The sequence below is a fragment of the Bos javanicus genome, chromosome 15 (genome assembly GCF_032452875.1).
Source record: "Bos javanicus breed banteng chromosome 15, ARS-OSU_banteng_1.0, whole genome shotgun sequence".
NCBI classification, from domain to species: domain Eukaryota; kingdom Metazoa; phylum Chordata; class Mammalia; order Artiodactyla; family Bovidae; genus Bos; species Bos javanicus.
In genome coordinates this window covers 33,565,889-33,586,787 of record NC_083882.1, presented here as the reverse complement: position 1 = coordinate 33,586,787, position 20,899 = coordinate 33,565,889, and the positions used below count along the sequence as shown (strand labels likewise).

The 20,899-nt window shown below is 40.6% G+C and overlaps 1 protein-coding gene across 2 annotated transcripts in view; it reads right to left on the bottom strand.

The window, feature by feature from the left end:
* Positions 1 to 285: 285 nt before the first annotated feature.
* Positions 286 to 20,899, bottom strand: part of CRTAM (cytotoxic and regulatory T cell molecule) — a 28,928-nt gene continuing 8,314 nt past the window's right edge. For both annotated transcript variants that reach the window (XM_061440628.1, XM_061440629.1), the window contains exons 3-10: positions 18,126 to 18,278; positions 16,261 to 16,404; positions 14,657 to 14,818; positions 11,578 to 11,658; positions 8,703 to 8,780; positions 6,145 to 6,291; positions 3,983 to 4,069; positions 286 to 1,355 (exon numbers count right to left, since the gene is read on the bottom strand). In XM_061440628.1, the coding sequence (XP_061296612.1) occupies positions 1,225 to 1,355; positions 3,983 to 4,069; positions 6,145 to 6,291; positions 8,703 to 8,780; positions 11,578 to 11,658; positions 14,657 to 14,818; positions 16,261 to 16,404; positions 18,126 to 18,278 (983 nt within the window). In that variant the 3' untranslated portion in view covers positions 286 to 1,224. The remainder of the gene's footprint in view (positions 1,356 to 3,982; positions 4,070 to 6,144; positions 6,292 to 8,702; positions 8,781 to 11,577; positions 11,659 to 14,656; positions 14,819 to 16,260; positions 16,405 to 18,125; positions 18,279 to 20,899) is intronic.

Sequence of the window (20,899 nt, the reverse complement as noted above, 5' to 3'; positions counted from 1 at the left end):
TGGTTTTGAGATGATTCACGCTCATTACATTTATCGGGCACTTTGTTTCTGTTATTATTACATCAGCTCAGATCACCAGGCTTTAGATCCCAGAGGTTGGGCACCCCTGGATTAGAGGGAAAAGCACTTCATTCTGTCCTTATGCCTTTCAGTAATTTTGTGATTGTTTTAAAAAAATTATCACAAGAAAAAAATCACAGCTGGATCTGGCCTCTGTAACAAATACAAACTCATAAATTTTATGTGTGGTAGAGCAGTGCAGGGAGAGGTGGGGACAGCAGGTGGTATTATTTTAGAAATAGTTTATTCAGACCCAAAGAATGAGACATGTCATAAATGTTTTCACACATTTTCATATGTAAAAGTGAAGGGGGGAAGTACACCTTGAAACAACCACTAAAAACACAAATACATAGTCAGCTCTTTATTAAATAATTTTTGAAAAGCATCTATTAGATCAGTCATCAGGAAATTCAACTCATTATTGTCTTTTGTACATGTTTTTGGAATGAAGTGTCCTGGTAAAAACATGGTCTTCCAGGCCAACTATTGTAATTTAGCAAGACAATTCTAAGAACACGGAATCTTTGGGTCTGCCTTGAACTACCCTTAGGTCTTAGGGCATGAACTTTGGGACCTTCATGTTCATCTGACTCATTCATGACTTATCCCTGACAGGGCATGGACTGGTTACAGCTGCTTAAAGTCTGTCTTGAAAGTCAGCTCCTAGGACTAGAGACCTTCTTTGGGTCCTTTTCATCCCAAAGATCTTTATTTGGAAACCAGAAAGAAAGATTAAAAACAATTAAAAAAATTTTTTTTTAAGTAGTTCCACTAGAGCCCAGCATCTAAAATCTCCTGTTTTCCTTTCCAGTAAGAATGTTAGCTGATCACATTGACCCTGATCCCAAAGCTTCCTCCCGCTTTAGTAGAATCCTCCCGCTTTAGTAGAATCCTCCCGCTTTAGTAGAATCCTCCCGCTCTGAAGTAGTGTCAGGCATAATAAGTTCTGTTCATTTCTTTAAACTACAAAGCTTTATGTCCATGGGTTGGTCCTCACTTATTGCTCTGAGTCCCGGGGTGGTTTACTATTGGAGGACGCCATCTTGCATTGCACTCAAAGGACGTTTTTCGTGTGACGGTAATTAAGCACCTTCCCACAGGCTGCTCCACCGAGGTGATGATGAGGCTGCCCTGAAATCCTATTTTCTGTTGGAAGGCTCCCTACACGATGCTTTCTGGTATATGAGTCAGCTCTCCTTTCAATTTTGAAGGTTGTGCCTTTTCCTTCGTCTTTGTTTTTGCCTCCGAGTACAACTGTGTGATGTAGTTTATGCAGCCCCTAGAGCGGGAAGCTGAAAGAAAAACATGAAAAACCCAAACATTTAGTTTGAACAATGTTGCACCCATTTATTTAAAACATGCAGATCGCCTGTGGTATTTGTAGGTACAAATGTTAATGTCTTAAAAAACTCAAATCTGAAATTCACTGCTGTGTACACATGGTCTTCAATGCTCTGTTATAGCCTAATTTTCAAAAAGTCTTCTTATGTAAACATTATGCTCATAAACCTGAAATAAGATATATAGACATCTCTGATATCAAATAACGGATGTGTTGCTGGAAAAAATACATTGCCTTTAACATGATTTCATACTGAAGGTAAAAGGGCTTATGGGAATAAGAGGTTTGGCGCAGCCCACTGAAAGCTCATGTATCTCTGTACACGGAGTCTAGAAGTGTCTCCAGAAGACAATGAGCAGAAATGATAGAGTTGAAATGCTGGATTTGAGGACGCTGAGGGAAGGAGAATGAAAGTGGGGCATCATATCCCAGGAGACAGTGCAACCTCCCACAGCTGTGGCAATCCTCCCACCCTAGGGAGTATGTATTGGGGCAGGGGACAGACCTTTCTGGGTAGGGAGTCCTTAGTGCACAGGTTTATTCTATTTTTTTAATTAAAAAAAATTTTATTAAAGTATATTAATAGTCAATTTATAATGTGTTAATTTCTTCTATGTAGATGCTCATTTTAGACTTTCTTAAAGGTGAATTATAAGGGCTTCTGCTTGCTCTGGAGAAGGCAATGGCACCCCTCTCCAGTACTCTTGCCTGGAAAATCCCATGGACGGAGGAGGTGATAGGCTGCAGTCCATGGGGTCGCTAAGAATCAGGCATGACTGAGTGACTTCACTTTCACTTTTCACTTTCATGCACTGGAGAAGAAAATGGCAACCCATTCCAGTGTTCTTGCCTGGAGAATCCCAGGGACAGGGGAGCCTGGTGGGCTGCCGTCTATGGGGTCACACAGAGTCGGACACGACTGAAGCGACTTAGCAGCAGCAGCTGCTTGCTCAGCAGCTGAACTGAGGGCTTTTCTTTTCCTGCTAAAGGTTACAATTCTACTCCCACTGTTGTTGTTGTTTTAATTTTTATTTTGTATTGGGGTATAGTAGTAAAGAACCCGCCAGCCAGTGCAGGAGACATGGGAGACACGGGTTTCATCCCTGGGTGGGAAAGATCCCCTGGAGGAGGAAATGGCAACCCACTCCAGTATTCTTGCCTGGAAAATCCCACGGACAGTGGAGCCTGGTGGGCTGCAGGCCATGGGGTCACAAAGAGTTGACACAGCTGAGCAATTGAACCCATACATTGGGGTATGCCCAATTCTCAGTGTTGTGATAGTTTCAGGTGAACAGCAAAGCTACACCCGCTGCTCTGTTCCCCTTGCCTGGGGGAATGGGTGGGTACAGGAAACAACTCCAGTTACACATTATACTGACATCATAGAAATACGTGTTGCAGTGTAACAGCCTGTAGGCAGCTGACCCACATTTCCGTCCCCCACCCCGGGTCTCACACACGCCACTCACTCATGCCCGTCTTCCTAGTACTACAGCTAGTCTTTCTTTCCATTTCACACCTTGCTAGGTCAAAACCAAAAAAAAGTGAGAGGTGTTGTAAAAGAAATGCTTCTTATAAAGCCTCAAGAAAACCAGTAGCAACTAGTGGCAAAGCTCACTGCATTGTCTTGCAACTTTGGGCAGGTGGAATAAGTTAATTTGCATGGAGGAAACAGTGGTTGGAAGGTATAAGATTCTTGTTGTGCTATATTCCTAGCTTCTGTCTACTTTATCTTTGTCAAGAGTACACACACACACATGCACACACACACTGAATCTCCTTTTGGATTTTTCTTTTCATATTTTGCTTGAAGAACTGCAATAAAGTAATCCAAAAGACGTGAAACATTTCTGCTCAAATTTGTTAAGCCTTATATTTATTTGCATGAGAGCTCAGTCATGTCTGACTCTTTGCGACCCCCTGGACTGTAGCTTGCCAGGCTCTTCTGTCCATGAGATTTCCCAGGCAAGAATACTGGAGTGGGTTGCCATGCCTTTGTCCAGAGGATCTTCTCCATCCAGAGGTTAAACCTGCATCTGTCCTATATTAGCAGGTGGGTTTTTTTGTTTGTTTGTTTTTACTACTAGCACCACCTCAAAAGCCCTGTATTTATTTATTCAATAGAAATTTACCAGACTCTCCGCTTCTGATGTGACAAGCCCTATGCTAGGATCTGAGGATACACATAGAGTAGACCCAATTGCTCACCACCTGGAGGTGTATTGTGGTAGCTAGATTAACACACCAAAAATGACAGCCTGGTGTGGGAAGTTCTTCATTGGTAAAGCTGTATGTAGGATGCTGTGGTGCACAGGAGGGGCATTCAGTCCAAGATGTACCTGTGCGTGACAGCAAGGACTCAGGGATGGCTTCTCAAAGGGGCTTATGTTCAGCTATGCAAGCTGAACTGCTACTTTTTGTTTTTTTTAGGTGTATTTCCTTAAGTTCTGTGAAATGATTCAGGTTATTTGCTTTTCCTTGTGCTAAAAATCAAACTTTGATTTTTTCCTCTCCTCATGAAAGGCAACAAGTTAATGAACCTCATTTTTCATGTCTCAGGTCCCATAGTTGACTTACTTTGGCCATTTCTCTCTTGGGATGATGTTTCTTCATTATTTGACCTCGATCTGTAACTTTCTAGAGTGTGCTCTGAAATCTCACTTTCTGCAAGAAGAAAAAATTGTTATTGATTTCTGGTGCCACAGGCAACATCTGTATTTAGAAATGTACATTTGAATAAGATCGTACCTGTTTTTATGCAATAGTAGACTTACCACTTCCTCCCCCGTACCTCATGTACTCATTAGTTCAGTAAATTATTTTTTAGTTTTACTGTGATTCCTACAGGCACTGTGTCATGCAGTATAAAAGTTGCAGAAGTCAGATGACAGCATATTAGAGTCAAATACTGTCTATTTGGGAAGAAACAATTCTAGTAGCGCTTAAAGAAGCATGGTGGGGGAGGTATCAGTGGGAGGTTTTGAAACAATACTGTGGCGATTGCCTGTTGTGTGGGTACAACTGGAAAGCCAGACCCTATATGTAGGTCTGTTTATGATAAAAATGTTAGTTCATCTGAATATCTCAAATGATAGATATTAAACTAGGAAAAGCAATACTTAAATTTTTTTTAAACTTTTTATTTTGTATTGGGATATAGTTGATTAACAGTATTGTGATAGTTTCAGGTGAGCAGTGAAGGGACTCACTCAGCCATATGTACATGTATCCATTCTCCCCCAAACTCCCCTCCCGTCCAGGCTGCCATATAACATTGAGCAGAGTTCCCTGTGCTAGACAGTGGGTCCTTGCTGGTCATCCATTTTAAACATAGCAGTATGTACATGTCCATCCAAACCCCCTTAACTATCCCTTCCCCACATCCTAACCTCTGGCAACCATAAGTTCATTCTCTAAGTCTGTGAGTCTCTTGCTGTTTTGTAAGTAAGTTCATTTTGTGATTTCTTTTTAGATTCCACATACAAGGGATGTCATATTAAGTGCTTCACTGTAGTGGTGTGCACTTATTCCCTCTTCTTCTCTGTCTGACTTCACTCAGTACCACAATCTCTAGGTCCGTCCGTGTTGCTGCGAATGGCATTATTTCATTGCTTTTAATGGCTGAGTAATAGTCCATCATATAAATGTGCCACATGAGAAGCAACAGTAAAAGGGTCAGAGCCATTCAAAGATGTATTAATAGTATTTTGCCATAGAACGTAATGCGTTCTCTGTCATTGGAGGTGTATGAGACATATATGGCTAAATCAGCAGTGTTCAAGAGCACCATCATGCAAGTCACGTGTATAATTTACAGTTTTCTAGTTGCCATTTCAAAAAGTAAAAGGAAGCAGGTGAAATTGCTATGTTTTTATTTAACTAGTAGATTCAATGTATTGTTATTAGACATATTCTCGTGTATGTGTGTGAACTGAGTCTTCAAAAGTGGATGTGTCCAGCATATTAAAGTCAAATACAAATCCTTACAGCACCTCTCAAGGGTGCCTAGCCACAGTTCGTGTGCTGACTAGCTGTATTATGGCTACTGTATTGAACAGTCCAGGTCTAAATAACCACTCAGAATTAAAGCAGGGATTTAATCTTGGCACGCATTTGTGCAACGAACAGAGCAGATAGTTATTCTGGATAACTTCTAAGGTCCCTTCTGTCTCTGATGTTGAGTATACATATTTTAATAGGTATTTTCTATGCTAGCTAAATAATTTTGTTTTTGTTTCCAATGATAACTTTTAAATCAGAATGCTTAGGAAAAATTACAAACATATGGTTGACGGAAGCTGAGTGCATTCTTACAGAGTAAGAATGGGCCCACAAACAGTCTATTATATTCAACCCTTGACTGGTCAACAGTCCTAGAATAGGAACTCCTTGAGGACAGGGATTTGGTCTGCCTTGTTGGCAGATGTGTTCTCAGTGCCTGGAAGAGTGCCTGGCATACGGTGGGTATTCAGTGAATGCTTATTGAATGAATGGATGAATATGCTCTCTATTTGGTACCCTTTTGTGAATAGAAGCCTCCACAATTTAATGCCATTTCCTAGAGCTACTCTAGTTTCTCTTGGTCATGCATTCTTTGACTATAATCCCTGGAAATTCACATCCTGCTCAGACAGATGGTATAGCATTGAATGGAAGAGCTTTAATTGACAGAATTTCCCTTTGGGCTGGCCAGAGGCTTCAGCATCTTGGAGCCTCTGTAAGGCTCTCTGCCCACTCACCTTTCTTCCATATCACATGTGCTTTCCGGAGTTTCATGATGAAGAGCTGGACAATGATGAACAGTATGAAGATGAGGAAGGACACGAGGGTCAGCAGCAGGACACCGCTGTTCTTCTTTGTCAGTCCCCCATACAGCCGATTTGCTTCTGCAGGGAAAATGCAAGGGCTTTAAACAGGCTGAGGGGATTTTTGATCACTGAGGAATATATACGGTATTTGCAAAATATAATGAAGGATAATAGCTGAGAGGAAAAGATGAGGGAGAGCTTTACCCTGAAGGTAAAGAGAGTCACGTTATTTGTTCTCTGAAAATAAGCAAACAGGAATATAAACAAAGCAATTTCATGGGATGATTTGAAAAAGGTTTTTAAGTTACATAGATATTGGGCTAGTTATTTTTCATTTCTAGAAGAAACGTGAGGATATTGAAGTATAGTCAGAGGGTTCAAATTAGCTGTAAAGAATGGAGTTTTTAGCAAAGTGTAGTTAAGTAGCAAGAAAAGTTACTAAGGAGTTTGAAAAACTCTGCAAATAAAATGAGTTTTCATTAATCTTGGCTAGGTTAAATGTGGTCCTCCATGAAGGCATCTGGAGATAAACCAGGTGAGCTCTTAAAGATCTTTCTAGTACTCTTATTTTGGGGGCTCTACATTTGCAGAATGTCATTCACGGTCCCCTTCATCTCAACCAACATGCTATTAAGGAGTGCAACTACTCAGAGAAAATTGTGCTTGGAGCTGCTAAGGCACAATCCTATGATTTAGGGAGTAGTTCTCTCTATATATAAACAAACAAGTTAATAAAAACAAACAGCAGTCCTGAGAAAACCATTATAGAAAAAGACACTGTGTTCACTGCAGCATTATTTACAATAGCTAGGACATGGAAGCAACCTAGATGTCCATCAAGAGATGAATGGATAAAGAAATTGTGACACACACATATATATATATATATAGTGGAATATTACTCAGCCATAAAAAGGAACACATTCGTATCAGTGCTAATGAGGTGGATAAACCTAGAGCCTATTATGCTGAGTGAAGTGAGTCAGAAAGAGAAAAACAAATATCATGTATTCACGCATATATGTGGAATCTAGAAGGATAGTACTGATGATCCTGTTTTCAGAGCAGCAATGGAGATGCAGACATAGAGAAAAGACCTATGGACACGGTGAGGGGGGCGTGGAGGGGGTGGGACGAATGGAGAGAGTAGAGTGGAAACATATACATTCCCATATGTAAAATAGATAGCCAGTGGGAATTTGCTGTATGACTCAGGGCACTCAAACCGAGGCTGTGTGACAACCTAGAGGTATGGGATGTGGTGGGAGGTGGGAGGGAGGTTCAAGGGGGAGGGGACTTTTGTATACCTATGGCTGATTCATGTTGATGTATAGCAGAAACCAACACAATATTGTAAAGCAATTATCCTTCAATTAAAAAAACAAACAAACAGCAGTAAGATAACTGTGCCAGATTCTAGACCCACATATGTTATGTATAATAATGTGTTCAGGGGTTCCGAGGCTGGCGTGGTCCCTGAGCTGGTCAGGAAAGCGTTCGGCAAGGATGCTGGTCTTGAAGGAGGGGTAAGGAGAAGAGTGATGTGGATTTTCTTTCATTGGGGCAGTTAGGGCAGGGCCATCAAAATGAGATGGAAAGTTATCAGAGAAAAACGTGTATTCTGGTCAGGAGTTCATAGAGACAGGGCCACAGAGGGAGGTGGTAGAGACCACCTCTGGAGGCTTGAAGGCTCAGGCTCTGTGCTGTGAATGGTGAGCCATAGCGGTTTTCTGATCACTAGGGTAGAGGGTGCAAAGAGGTGTTTTGATAGTTGGATACTGAAAAATCACAGCAAGAGGAGAAGTTGAAGTTACAATACTTTGTGCAGGACATGATGGGGGCCTGCATCAAGGAGGGGGCGGTGCTTGTGGGCAAAAGAGAAGACTCAAAACTCTTTGGGAACCTACTGATTTTATATGTGTGTCTGTGTGAGTGTATACACACACATATATGTGTGTGTTTTGGGCTGTGTGATGCTTTGGGCAAGTTGATTTTGTGGGGAAAGGCGCTGTTCAGTTTTTACCCATGTTGAGTTTGAGGAGCTGGCAAAATATTCAGCCAGAGATATGTGGGAAATGGAATGAAACAGGTGTTCTTGCTCAGGAGAATGTTCTGGAAATGCAGGTATGTAACTCTTCTGTTTGATGGCAACAGAAATACTCTTGGGAAGGGGGAAACTATTTAAGGATTAAGGCAATAACCAGGGATGGAAAAGTAGAATCAAATCTGCATAGAAGAAGTCAGAGGAGGAGGGGACGTGAGCTAATGGACACAGGGAAAAGTGGCGAGCAAAGTAACAGGAGCAGACAGAGTAAGTCAGGGAAGCCAGGGAGATGACTACGTCAAGGAACAGGTCAAGGGGTAAGGGAATGATTAACCAATAAAAAGGTCAAAAATAATAAGGACTGAAAAAGTCTACTGGATGTATTGATTAAGAGGTTAAAACATCAAGTGTCTGTTCTAAGTAAATAAGTGTTGGGGACACTTACCAGTGGCCAAGTGAGAGACTTGAGTGGTTTGTTCTTCCTCTTCCTTGTCAATCTCTGACGTACTAGAATCTTCCATTACTGCAACCAAGATGAAAGTAAGACATGAGATATTCATATGACAGTGTATGTGCTATGTGGTGTATATGCGCATATTCATCCCGAAGCACCTTTGGAAACCAAATTGAATGATCCTCATTCAAAACAATACCACTTTTGAACTACTGACTTCTTCCAAAAATTGTTGCAAATGGTCAGGTTCACTTTTTTTTTAAAGAGTCACTCAGTTGTGTCCCGTTCTTTTTGACCCCATGGACTGTAGCCTGCCAGGCTCCTCTGTCCATGAGATTTTCCAGGTAAGAATACTGGAATGGATAGCCATTTCCTTCTCCGGGGGATCTTCCCAACCCAGGGATGGAACCCAGGTCTCCTGCATTGCAGGCAGATTCTTTACCATCTAAGCCACGAGGGAAGCCCTTTTTTTGCGAGGTGAATGTTTAATGAACACTTTCTCTGTGCCAGACCTTAAACTGACCATTTGGTATATATTACTTCTCACTATAGCTCCGAGCAAACAGGTTTCAAGAAGTTAATTTTTGTCTCAGTTCTATAGCAGATAGGTGGCAGAGCCAATATCAAAACTCAGAATCCCAAATTTAAAACATTATATTTCCTCTGTGAACCAGGTCTATTAGTTGAAACCGTTTTAGGATGCTTCAGGACTGAATATTGAAGAATGGTACCTTAAGCCTGATGAATAGAAATCCTACAACCTGAAATGCACAAAGCAGTGATTTTTATGTTGAAAACTGGCTCAGTTGCCATTCAGCCCAATGCCTGCTTCCTCCTTAGAAATAGGGTGTACTATGATGATTTTGCGAGGTAAGAGAAATTATAAAAATAAGAGATCCTTTTTCCCGATTTTGTTGTTTCTTTTCCCTGTTTTTTTCCCTCCTCTGCATTCTTGGTTTGTAGCCCATTGCTCAGCGCCACCATGTGGGCCCTGAGGGGAATGAAACCGCCTCTTCTATTGAAAATGGGTATTATTAACAGTAATAAAATCGTAGAAATTGAAGGCTGAAAGGAATTTTAGAAACCATATTCTTTAAATCTTCTATATGAAAAAGCAGAGGAGAAAATTGAGTTATTCAGTAGTGGTGTAAGCCGATTTAAAGACAAATAGATTCTAAACACGTTTAAAAATATTGGATTATTTAACCAAGGGATGTGGCTGTTCCACTTGATAATATTTTCAATTTCCATCGCCCTGCAGAAAAAGTATATATGTATGTACGGTACATATATATTTATCAGTGCTTAAAGAACCTAAACATTTACTTTTAATATTGGGGAGGAAGGAGGGTTCAGGATGGGGAACACATGTATACCTGTGGCAGATTCATTTTGATATATGGCAAAACCAATACAATATTGCAAAGTTAAATAAAATAAAATAAAAACATTTTAAAAATGTGATCTGATACTCAGAACTATGGACATGATAGTGATATGAAAGCACTTCTCCCACCACACAATTTTAGAGAGACTCTATTTGAAACAGAAAGAGTATATGTGGGGATTTATGCCTTTCTGAATGAAGCTTACTGTCTTGTTCAAAGCACCATGACAACTGCCTGCACACATTCATTCATCCATTCATTCATACTGCATTTTGTGAGTACCTCCTATTGGCAGGTATCAAGCTAGGTAAAATACAAAGATAAGTTAAATATGTGATCATTGCCCAGAGTTAATCATCTAGTGATTCACTGTCTAACCAAGCTGGGATTATAATCCAGGTTTTCTAAATTCTCCTTCATTTATAGTTTAATCCTGTCATCAAAAACTGAGTTCTTAAATATATTTTAGCACTCAGAATGTTACATTTCTATACTTTGGAGGTGTGTACAGTAAGGTTGAAAAATACACATTTTTGCTTCTGTGTGTGTGGTTTTTTTTTTTTATAAACCTCACTAATGAAAGAAAAGGAAATTAAAAAAATAAAATGCATATGGTAAGTTGAAGAAACAAAACAGGAGTTTCCCTGGTGGCTCAGTGGTTAAGAATCCACTTGCCAGTGCAGGGGACACAGGTTCGATCCCTGATCCAGGAAGATCCCACATGCCATGGAGCAACTAAGTCTGTGCACCACAGCTACTGAGCCCCGGCTCTAGAGCCCGGGAACTGCACCTGCAGAGCCCACATACCCCAACTACTGACGCCCCAAGTGCCCTACAGCCTGTGCTCTGCAGCAAGAGAAGCCACCGCAGCGAGAAGCCCGTGCACTGCTACGGGAGAGTAGCCCCCACTAACTGCAACTAGAGGAAGCCTGTGTGCAGCAACTAAGACCCAGCACAACCAAAATAAATACGTAAAATTATAAAAACAAAACTATCTGAGTTCTTGACAACCAAGTAACTCATGAGCCTTCAAAGGTGATTTTGTTATTCAATGACAACAGCAAAACTGCAGATCCTGCATTTTGCACTTTGCTGTTATCAAGTCTTTATTTTGTGTTTGGTCTGTTCTAGATGGAAGAACAAAGAAATGAGTCTCCTATAAATGAATTCAACCCTGCCTTTTACCACAGAGGAATTCAGGTGTCACAGTTGTATGTGCATGCATGCATGTGTGTGTGAGAGAGAGAGAAAGAGAACTTACAAGGTGTTAGTTACTCTGAAGCCCCTCCCACTAACTGAACTCTCTGAATATGGTGCTTCTCCTGGTCACCATAAAGCTGGAGCCAGTTGGAAGGAGCCTTCTATGGTCTTATTACAAAATAAAAGAAAAAAACGTTCTTGAAACTTAGAATGGGAAAAGTGACCTTCCCAGAGAATCATGATTTTTTTTTTTAAGTTTTAATGTTTTTGATACTTACCAGTGCTATTGGGCTGCTGAGGGTCTTGAGAGGATAGAGAGCTTGTCTCCAGGGCAGCTGACGTTGTCTCCTGATCAGTAACTAGGAAAGGGGAAAAACAGAATTCCGCAACTACAGAGAGCAATTTTACCCACATTGTGCTCAGTACAGCAGGCTGGAGAATATGCTTGGCTGCTACCTGCTCGTTGGGGTTCTGCGGAAACCTCAGAATTAGGTGTTCTGCAGCCCTTGTGCTGGTGTTGGAATCTACATCCCGCTGATTGTCCATCTGCTAAACTGCCTGGCTTAGAAGCGTAGCAGGCTGGACCTCCATGGAGCGGTGCACTGGGCAGTGGTGGGCAGACTGTTCACCTCTATCTGTATCTCCCTATTAATACTTATCAATCTGTCTATCCACTTAATCGCATATCTACCTGCCTATTTATTAGGTGGCTTTGGAGTCAGTGTCAGAATGGGCTGAATTCCAATGCTGATCCAATTCCTGCCGCTGATTAAGTTTGGACCAGGTCCCCAATCTCTCATATGCAAGGCTTTCCCTTACCTGTAAAATGGAGATACTAATACATTCACCTTTTGGAGTTTTTTGGTGAGAATAAATGATTTCATTTGTATGACATGTGTAGCCCCAAACCTGACTATTCATTAAGAGGCTTACTAAATGCTATTGTAGACTATAAAATCAATGCTTAGGAATGGATCTAGAAGTTCAATTTAGCATAGGTTTGATCAGTCAACGAACAGGCCTGCAACCAGGGAGCTTATAAAAACAATGCCTGTTAATTTACCAATATTGATACTGATCTGTAATATCTTTATGGAACCTGTGAGTGTTTTTCAGTCTTTCATTTAATCAAAGGATTTTTCTGTGGCTTTGTAAATTATTTTCTTAATCAAACACTAAAAATTTAAAACTATAAAAATGCTTGAATCACATGCCAAGGGCTCTGAGAAAAGAACCACTAAGGAGACACTGGAGAAATAGTAAAACAGATCATAAGGCTAAAATGAGCTCTGTGGCCACAAAGAGACCAGAGAAAATTGAAGAGAGGAGAAGTTGCCTGGAGTGAAAAGCTCGAAGCCAAGTCAAATAGAAGAGCTGGAAGCAGATTACAAGATAAGGATGATGTGCAACTGCTGGGGACACAGAGGATAAAATTTATCAAAAATGATTAAGATCTAGAATAATGTATACTATATGAGTTCATATAATTACATAATTATGTACAAAATAGGTTATATATATATTACATATACTATATTCTATACACATTGTATATATTGTGTGTATATGCCATAGTGTATATATACAATTGTGCACTATATATTCAATAGTCTGTGTATGTGTGTATATACATACATATATATATATATATACACACACACACTGTGTATGTATAGAACTATGGCCATCCAGGAGGAGAAACTGTGATCTCTCCTTCAGCAGTAATTTTGGTAGATGGTTTGAACAATTGCTGAAAACTAAAATATATATTTATTGATATTGTTGGTTCTTTTATTTAAAATCTGAACATCTTTCAGAGCCATTTAGGTAAAAAAAAAAAAAAAAGCCTCATTTACTCTTTGGTGACCTTCCTGCCTCCCCATGTGCCCTAGGCTCCCTTCCATGGCTGGGGGTGGCTGGGGGTGGAGGGTGAGGAGGGGGATGAATGACAGAGAGGAAAGAATATTTACGTCAGATTATAGGTCCGCCCAATCTGGGGGCCCGTGATTCTTCTAAACCCAGCTTCCTCAAGACCTACTTTTGGTTTGATGAGAAAGTGACCGGCGGAGAACACAGGGTAGTGAGTGGGGAGTTGTTAACCACAGCGTCAGCCCCCACAGAGCAGCAGGATAGTTTTCTCACAGTGAGGTTCCTGTTCACAAGTACCTTTCCTCATCAGTTATTTCATTCAATACAGAGCTTTTTCAACAAACTCATGGTCATCCAGCAGCTTCCTCTTTCACTAGGGTGAGGGAATGCTTATCCTTCAGGAACATCTTTCACACTGAGAGTGCTCACTCGGTCCTACTCTTTGCGACCCCGTGGACCAGCCTGCCAGGCTCCTCTGTCCACGGGATTCTTCAGACAAGAGCACTGGAGTGGGTTGCCATGCCCTTTTCCAGAGTCACACTGAGAAGTACCTTATAAAGTAATGAAGGTTGGAGTCCTGTGAATGATAGATGTGTGATGCCTACTACTTCTCAGAGGCTACTTCTTGGCTCAAAACATTTTATATACTTTTTAAATTAATTCTTAAACCTTTGGTGATGGGATCAGGAAACAGATTCTGGAAATGGAGGCAACTCCTCTTCACATTTAATGTTTGATTTCTTTTCATTTTTATTATTCTTAATTTTTGGTGTTCTGCTCAAAATATTTTTTTAAAGATTTTTTTTGATGTGGATCATTTTTTAAAGTCTTTATTTAATTTGTTACAATACTGCTTGTTTTATGTTTGGATTTTCTGACTGTGAGGTGTGTGGGATCTTATCTCCCCGACCAGGGATTGAACCTGCACACTCGGCGTCGGAAGCCGAACTCTTAACCAATGGGCCACCAGGGAAGCCCCTGCTCAGAATATTAACATGGGTAGACTATGCTCTCTAAAACAGTTATAACAAAACAAATCTAAAGCATAGTTATGACTTAATGTGGGTACATGATTGTTAACATACAATGATATTGACAAGTTTAGATTTATTTCAGTTAGTTTTATCCCCTTAGGGGTTAAGTACAGGGGTGTAGTAAGCTTCACCTGGTCTCTCCAAAAACATGACTGCAATAAAACTATTTTAGGTCAAGTTATGCCAGCTGTCATGATCAAAAAACAAGCATGACTCTGCTTGCATACGGCACTCTGTTAGGCTCTCTACACAACTGGGATTCTTCTCAGTGTTGGAACAGTAACTCTGTCGCCCAGCTGGAGAAATTTCAATCATGAACGAAAGTTGTTATTTAAAAAAGCTTTGTTGACAGTGAGCTCGCTCTGAAGGACTTTTCCTACTCCATTTCATCTTGTTTTTAGTGTGATATAAGGTAAATTTAAGATAATCAAAGACAGCCATTGGTGGTTCTTACCCAAATCTTCAAACCGAAAAGGTGCTACCAGTTTTCTTCCTTGCAGGCCTCTGTGTCGGATAATGCAACTTGCTGTTGAGTTTTTGCCATATGCGTGGACTGTCAGTGTGCTGGTGCTATTACACTTCTTCCCATCAGTTTCATATTCATGGTGGGTTTCACCTGTGAAGCAATTTAAAGTGGTGTGTGAGATCGTGACGGTTTAATGCTCTTGGGTGGCATGGTTCTCTGAGAAACCAACGGCCTTGACATCTTGGCAAACCTGTTAGACTTCTAACCTCACTCTAATTTCCCTCAGCCACCTGGGATGTGCTTGGCCCCATTCCCAAAGAGAAGCAGATGAACAAGAGTGGATAATTTCCTATAAACCCTGCACTACTGGAAAAAAAAAAAATCCAAAGCTTATCATGGTTACACAAGACAGCCTAATGTTGTGGAACACAAAGAGCCAAGCCCTTACTCAGGTTGAATGAATAAGGCAGATTAAAGAAAGTTCTAGAATTGGCAGTGGACTGAACCTATATTTACATAAATTGAATGAAATGTATGTTGAAATGTAAACAAACTGGAATCAGTTCCCAAGCATGACAGTTGGTTTTCCTGCTTCAGTTAAAAGGCTCAAACCTTAGGCTTTTGTTGTTGTTGCTGTTATCAAAATAGTTTTATCTGCCATAGGGAGTATGACATGATACTCCATTGTTCAAGCAAGATCTTATCTGTTCCAATTGCATGTATTATGTTAAATATATATTTTTGGAAATGCATTTATTTATTTGGCTGCGCCAGGTCTTGGTTCTGGCATGTGGGGTCTTTAGTTGAGTCATGCAGGGTGTTTAGTTGCAGCGTGTGGGATCTAGTTCTCTGATTAGGGATTGAACCCTGGACCCCCTGCATTAGGAGCATGGAGTCTTAGCCACTGAACCACCAGGGAAGTCCTAAACATATTTTCAATTCTGTGTCTGATACAAAGTTTATGCTCAGAGGTACAGGTAATAGCTATATTATGTCTTTTAAGAAATTTTTTTGTTGTCGTGGAGTCACTGAGTCGTGTCTGACTCTGCAACCCCGTGGACTGCAGCATGCCAGTCCTCCCTGTCTCTCACTATCTTCCAGAGTCTGCCCACATTCATGTCCATTGAATCAGTGATGCTATCCAGCCATCTTATCCTCTCCCACCATTCATAAAATGAAATTTTACAAAGCCTTTGTTGTTGTTGTTCAGTCACTCAGTCGTGTCTGACTCTGTGACCCCATGGACTGCAGCACGCCAGGCTTCCCTGCCCTTCACTATCTCCCAGAGTTTGCTCAAACTCATGTCTATTGAGTCTATGAAACCATAATATTTAATACATGTACCATTTTCGGTTTCTACCTTGTTTTAAACAAAACCATGTAACCATGTTATTTGTGTTGAGGCTTTCAAGCATAAGGCATAGTATCGATTGGTTAATAAGGATAATTTGTCTGGAAAAGGATGAATGAGATATTGAGTGGGGTTTTCTGGCACTTTCTGCCACCAGAGGGTGCCAGAACATTTAAAAATTCCTTAAAAATATAAATAGGAAGGAAAACAAAGGAGAAAAGAGAATGGTTTCTTCACTTACCATAGAGCTCCATGCCATTCCCTAAGAGCCAGGTTATCCGTGGAGGGGGCTTGCTTCTCACGGTGGAGCATTTCAGTATGACGTGTTCTTCTCCATTGTGCGTCTTGATAACTGAAACTTGCAGGGTTGGCGTGACAGGAGTTGCTAGAAGAAAATTGATTTTTCTCTGCTTAATTAGCTGGTCTACATATCTCAGCAAAGCACAGAGCCTAATAATCTGTAGGGATCGTTGTAGGGGGTGGTCTAAATAATGGCATATTTTTTCACTTGACCTTTCTCGGAATGTAAAGGGGCTTTTATGTACTTATAAAGCTACTCTGGCTGTCATCAGAATATTTGTCACCCGGTGTGTGATTAGTCTCTGGAAATTCCCAAGTAGACTATGTTACAACAGTAATTCTTAAATTTTATAGATGAGTGTATTTGAGTGGTAGAACACGAGGTGAGGATAGAAGCTGGAATTCTGGCCCCATCTCTGTCACCAGCTATTTGTAAGACCTTGGGTAAATCCCACAACCTCTTGGTGTATCAGTTTCCTTGCCTGAGACGTGAAGGAGTTGGTTTATGGGTTGGCTATTTGAGCTTTAAACTTTCATGAGTCTAGGATTCACCTCAGTATAAGTTACTTCTGTCCTCTCCTCCCATCAAAGAGGCATTTCTCTAAAGGGCCCATCAGCCCGATTTCTTTTTACTTCTGTCTAGGAAAGTTTTTTCAGATAGGCTTATATCTTCTTCTCTGTTCCACCTCACACTGTGGGGTACAGAATGGGACCCTTTAGCATCTATTTACTCATCCGTCTGCCATTAAGACATTATGAAGTCAGTTCCAAGTATGTACCAGATGCTGGCAATACAAATGTGGGAAAGATGAGGCCCCTCAAAGAGGAGCATGGTGATAGAAGCAGCCCCCTAAACTGCTCACTGAAAGATCACGTGTCAGATGCAATGACAGAGGTAGGCAAGGGGTGTTGTGAGAGTCCCAGTAGAGCACAGACTTGGCCTGACCCAGAGTGATGTTGAGGATGACCAGCAACATGAGGGAAAGCTGACCCCAAAGTTGAGTCTCACTGCTTCTCAGAACCCCTAGGGAGCCACTCCTTCCCAGAGACTTTGTCACTGTGCCTTTGCTTTATGGCAGGTACCACACTCAACTAATGCAAGAAGAGGAGTCTTAGGAATTCCTTGTGTGATATGTAGAATTATGGTATTTAGAGATCAATAAAAGGCAGTGTTTTAAATTGATCTGTTCTGCTACAAAAAAGCAAAAAGTCAAGATAGTAAGACTTAACACTGAACACAAAGGACCCTCTGCAGAACTGAGCAAGTTCCCGCTGTCACTTCCTAGCCAAGCCTCCCAACCCCATCCCCCACCAGAAGAGAGGAACTTGTTTTGCAGAGGGTGTGAGCCGATTGTCCAGCAGAGTTACATCTGAATATATTCTATCCTAGGATATGCTGTCAGAAGTTTCTGCTAGATGTATGTGTGTGTTTTGCCTTCCTGAACAACTGTGCAAACTCCTTGTGGGCAGAGATTGTGCCTAATTCATCTTTAATTCCTTGTAGCCCGGTACAGTGCCTGGCACAGAGTCACAGTTCAGCCAGTACGAATTCTCTTTCCTTTTAGTTCCCTGCAGAGAAAATTTAGTTGATGCCAAGACGATTTTCACAAACTCACATTTAGTCTGGGACTTGCCACTCAAATTGCTCCTTTCTGTTTTCTCTCAGTGAAGATGGCAGAGGTGCCAGGAAATAAATGCCTTGCTGCAGGCAACATATTTTAATTATAATATTGAGTTTAAAAATGATATATCCCGTTCCTAAGTATATCGCTCCCGGGCCGGGTTTACTGGCTTTTAGGCACCTACCTAACACGATCACTTTCACTTCCTTTGTTCTCACGGACTTGCCATAGTGCAGACACTTGTACACGCCTTCATCATGCTGTGTTACATTCAGCACGCTGATGGAGAGCTGATCGGAGGAGTGATGAAGAAGCTGGTATTTGGAACTTTTTAAAGCTGCACAAGAGGGAACAAGAGCTGTTATAAGGAGAGGTATCAGATGAATGCAGACTCTCAGTGGATGGATTTTTCACTGGAATGGCTTTTGATTATCACACTTTAAGGGGATGGATATCGCATCTTTAACTGAGCTGCCTTCCAAATTCTAGTGTTACCAGCTGGAGACCTCTCAATAGTTCGAAGCTGGTTTAGGAAATAAAGTATTTTAATACTAGGATCTGTGAAATAAGCAGTTTGTTTTATTTATGCTGGTAGGAAGTTATGAACTCTGGGCTGGCAAAGGGTTCAGGTGGTAGGAGGATCTTAAATAATTTTTTTTTACATTATGTAAATGCCCCAGTGTAATTTGTCTTAGAAATCTAATTCTCTGTCTTGTCATACACAGCATTGTGATGTAATTATACTCCAATTAAATTTTAAAACACTATTGGAAAGCTATCCATAATTATCACTATTTAAATTTTATAGTCACATGAATAAGATCGGAACAAAAATAGTTGTCAAACTGATTTGATGACAAAGCTGTAAAATCTACTGTTCTTACAATTTCATATGACAATGAATAACCAAGATATGTTTAGAAGAAAAGTTCATTATTATTTGAAGTTTCCCAAAGAGTATGTAGTACTTTCTAATGTTTAGGGAATGGTAAAAATAAACAAAAACAACAATAAAACAAAACAAAAAAACCCCCCACAAGAACATAAAATCTCCCACAGTTCCAGAAACTTCTAGCCAACAGCAAGTATTCTTTTTGATTCTGTCTTGATCTGGGATTTCCATCTCAAGTCAAAGGTCCCTTAGCGAATCAGAGGCTCCTGAAATGAGTGGTTTTCTTTGTTTCTTTTTTTCTAATGTTAAGATTTATAATGTGAACAAGCCTAAAATAGTTAAACCTCAATTGGCTGACCAGGGAAGGTTGTTTCTCATCTGAAATAATGGTTATGGTGTCCTGGGACACCGATGTTACCTGAGCTGGAATCCAGGTGTTCTCAGCCTCAGCACTACTGACATTTGAGTCCATAATTCTCCATTGGGTGAGAGTATGGGGGGCTACACTCTGCATTATGTATGTTTAGCAGCATCTCTGGCCTCTCTCACTAGAGTCCAGATCCCCATGCCTTTCCTCAGTTCTAACAACCAAAACTATCACATTGCCAAATATCCCGTGGAGGGCAAAAAAATACCCTTGAGGAAGAACCATCACAGTAGATCAGGCATTTGAGAATGTCCATCTCCCAGTATTATTGTTGTTGTTTGGTTGCTCGGTTGTGTCTGACTCTTTGTGACCGCATGGACTATAGCCCGCCAGGCTCCTCTGTCTGTAGAATTTCCCAGGCGAGAATACTGGAGTGGGTTGCTATAGCTTTCTCCAGGGGATCTTCCTAACCCAGAGATTGAACCTGCATCTCCTGCATTGGCAGATGGATCCTTTACCACTGGGAAGGAAGCCACCAGGGAAGCCCAGTTTAACCAAAACAAAGCAACAGAAAGCATTATTTAACAGAATTCTCTCTCCTTAAAGGTTTCTTCTCAGAACTTTTAGCGATTAATATGTACTTATTCTATTGGAATCTAGTTGGTTTAGCTTAAAATAATATATTTAGTTATTTTACAGTGAACCTATCAATATTTAATCATATTTTCTAAAGCACATCAAGCTTTTCTAGAGGGTCTGCTTTTACAAAGCAGAATGAAATTTGCTGTGTTGGATACTTTTCCAAGAATTTGGTAATTAGAAGTATTAAATGGAGATATAAAATGGTCTCATTATCAGGACATCCCTGGTGGTCCAGTGATTAAGATTTTGCCCTCCAATGCAGTGGATACGATATTCGATCCCTGGTCAGGGAGCTAAAATCCCATATGCCTTGGTGTCAAGAATCCAAATCATAAAAACGGAAGCAATATTGTAACAAATTCAATAAAGACTTTAAAAAGGGTCCACATTAAAAAAAAAAAAACTTAAAAAAAATCCAGAGTTTAAAAAAAATAGTCTCATTATAAAGGAAGGGTTTCATAAAATACTTCCCAAAGAGGTGAACTAAATAGATTTTTAAAAATCCCTTCCCACAAGGAAAAAAAAAAACCTGTGACCACGTGAGGTGACAGATATTAACTAAACTTATTGTGGTATTATTTTCCAATATATGAAAGTAAGTGAAATCGCTCAGTCGTGTCCGACTCTTTGAGGCCCCATGGACTGTAGCCTACCAGGCTCCTCCCTCCATGGGATTTTCTAGGCAAGAGTACTGGAGTGGGGTGCCATTTCCTTCTCCAGGGGATCTTCCCAACTCAGGAATCGAACCCTGGTCTCCCGCATTGCAGGCAGACACTTTAACCTCTGAGCTACCAGGGAAGCTGGTAGCTTTCCAATATATACATATATCAAAAGATTATATGGTACACATTAAACCAATACAATGTTATATGTCAATTATATCATAATAAAATTGGAGGAAAAAAGAGTTCCCTCCCATCTTAGGCATCTAGGACTCAGTGTGTGTTTGTGAGAGAGGAAGGCTACTGTCCTTTTCAGAGTAAAATGTGCCACCAATTCCTCTTGCTCAGTGATCCTGAGTTTTTGTTAAGACCGTTGGGAGAAGGGGAGCCGTTTT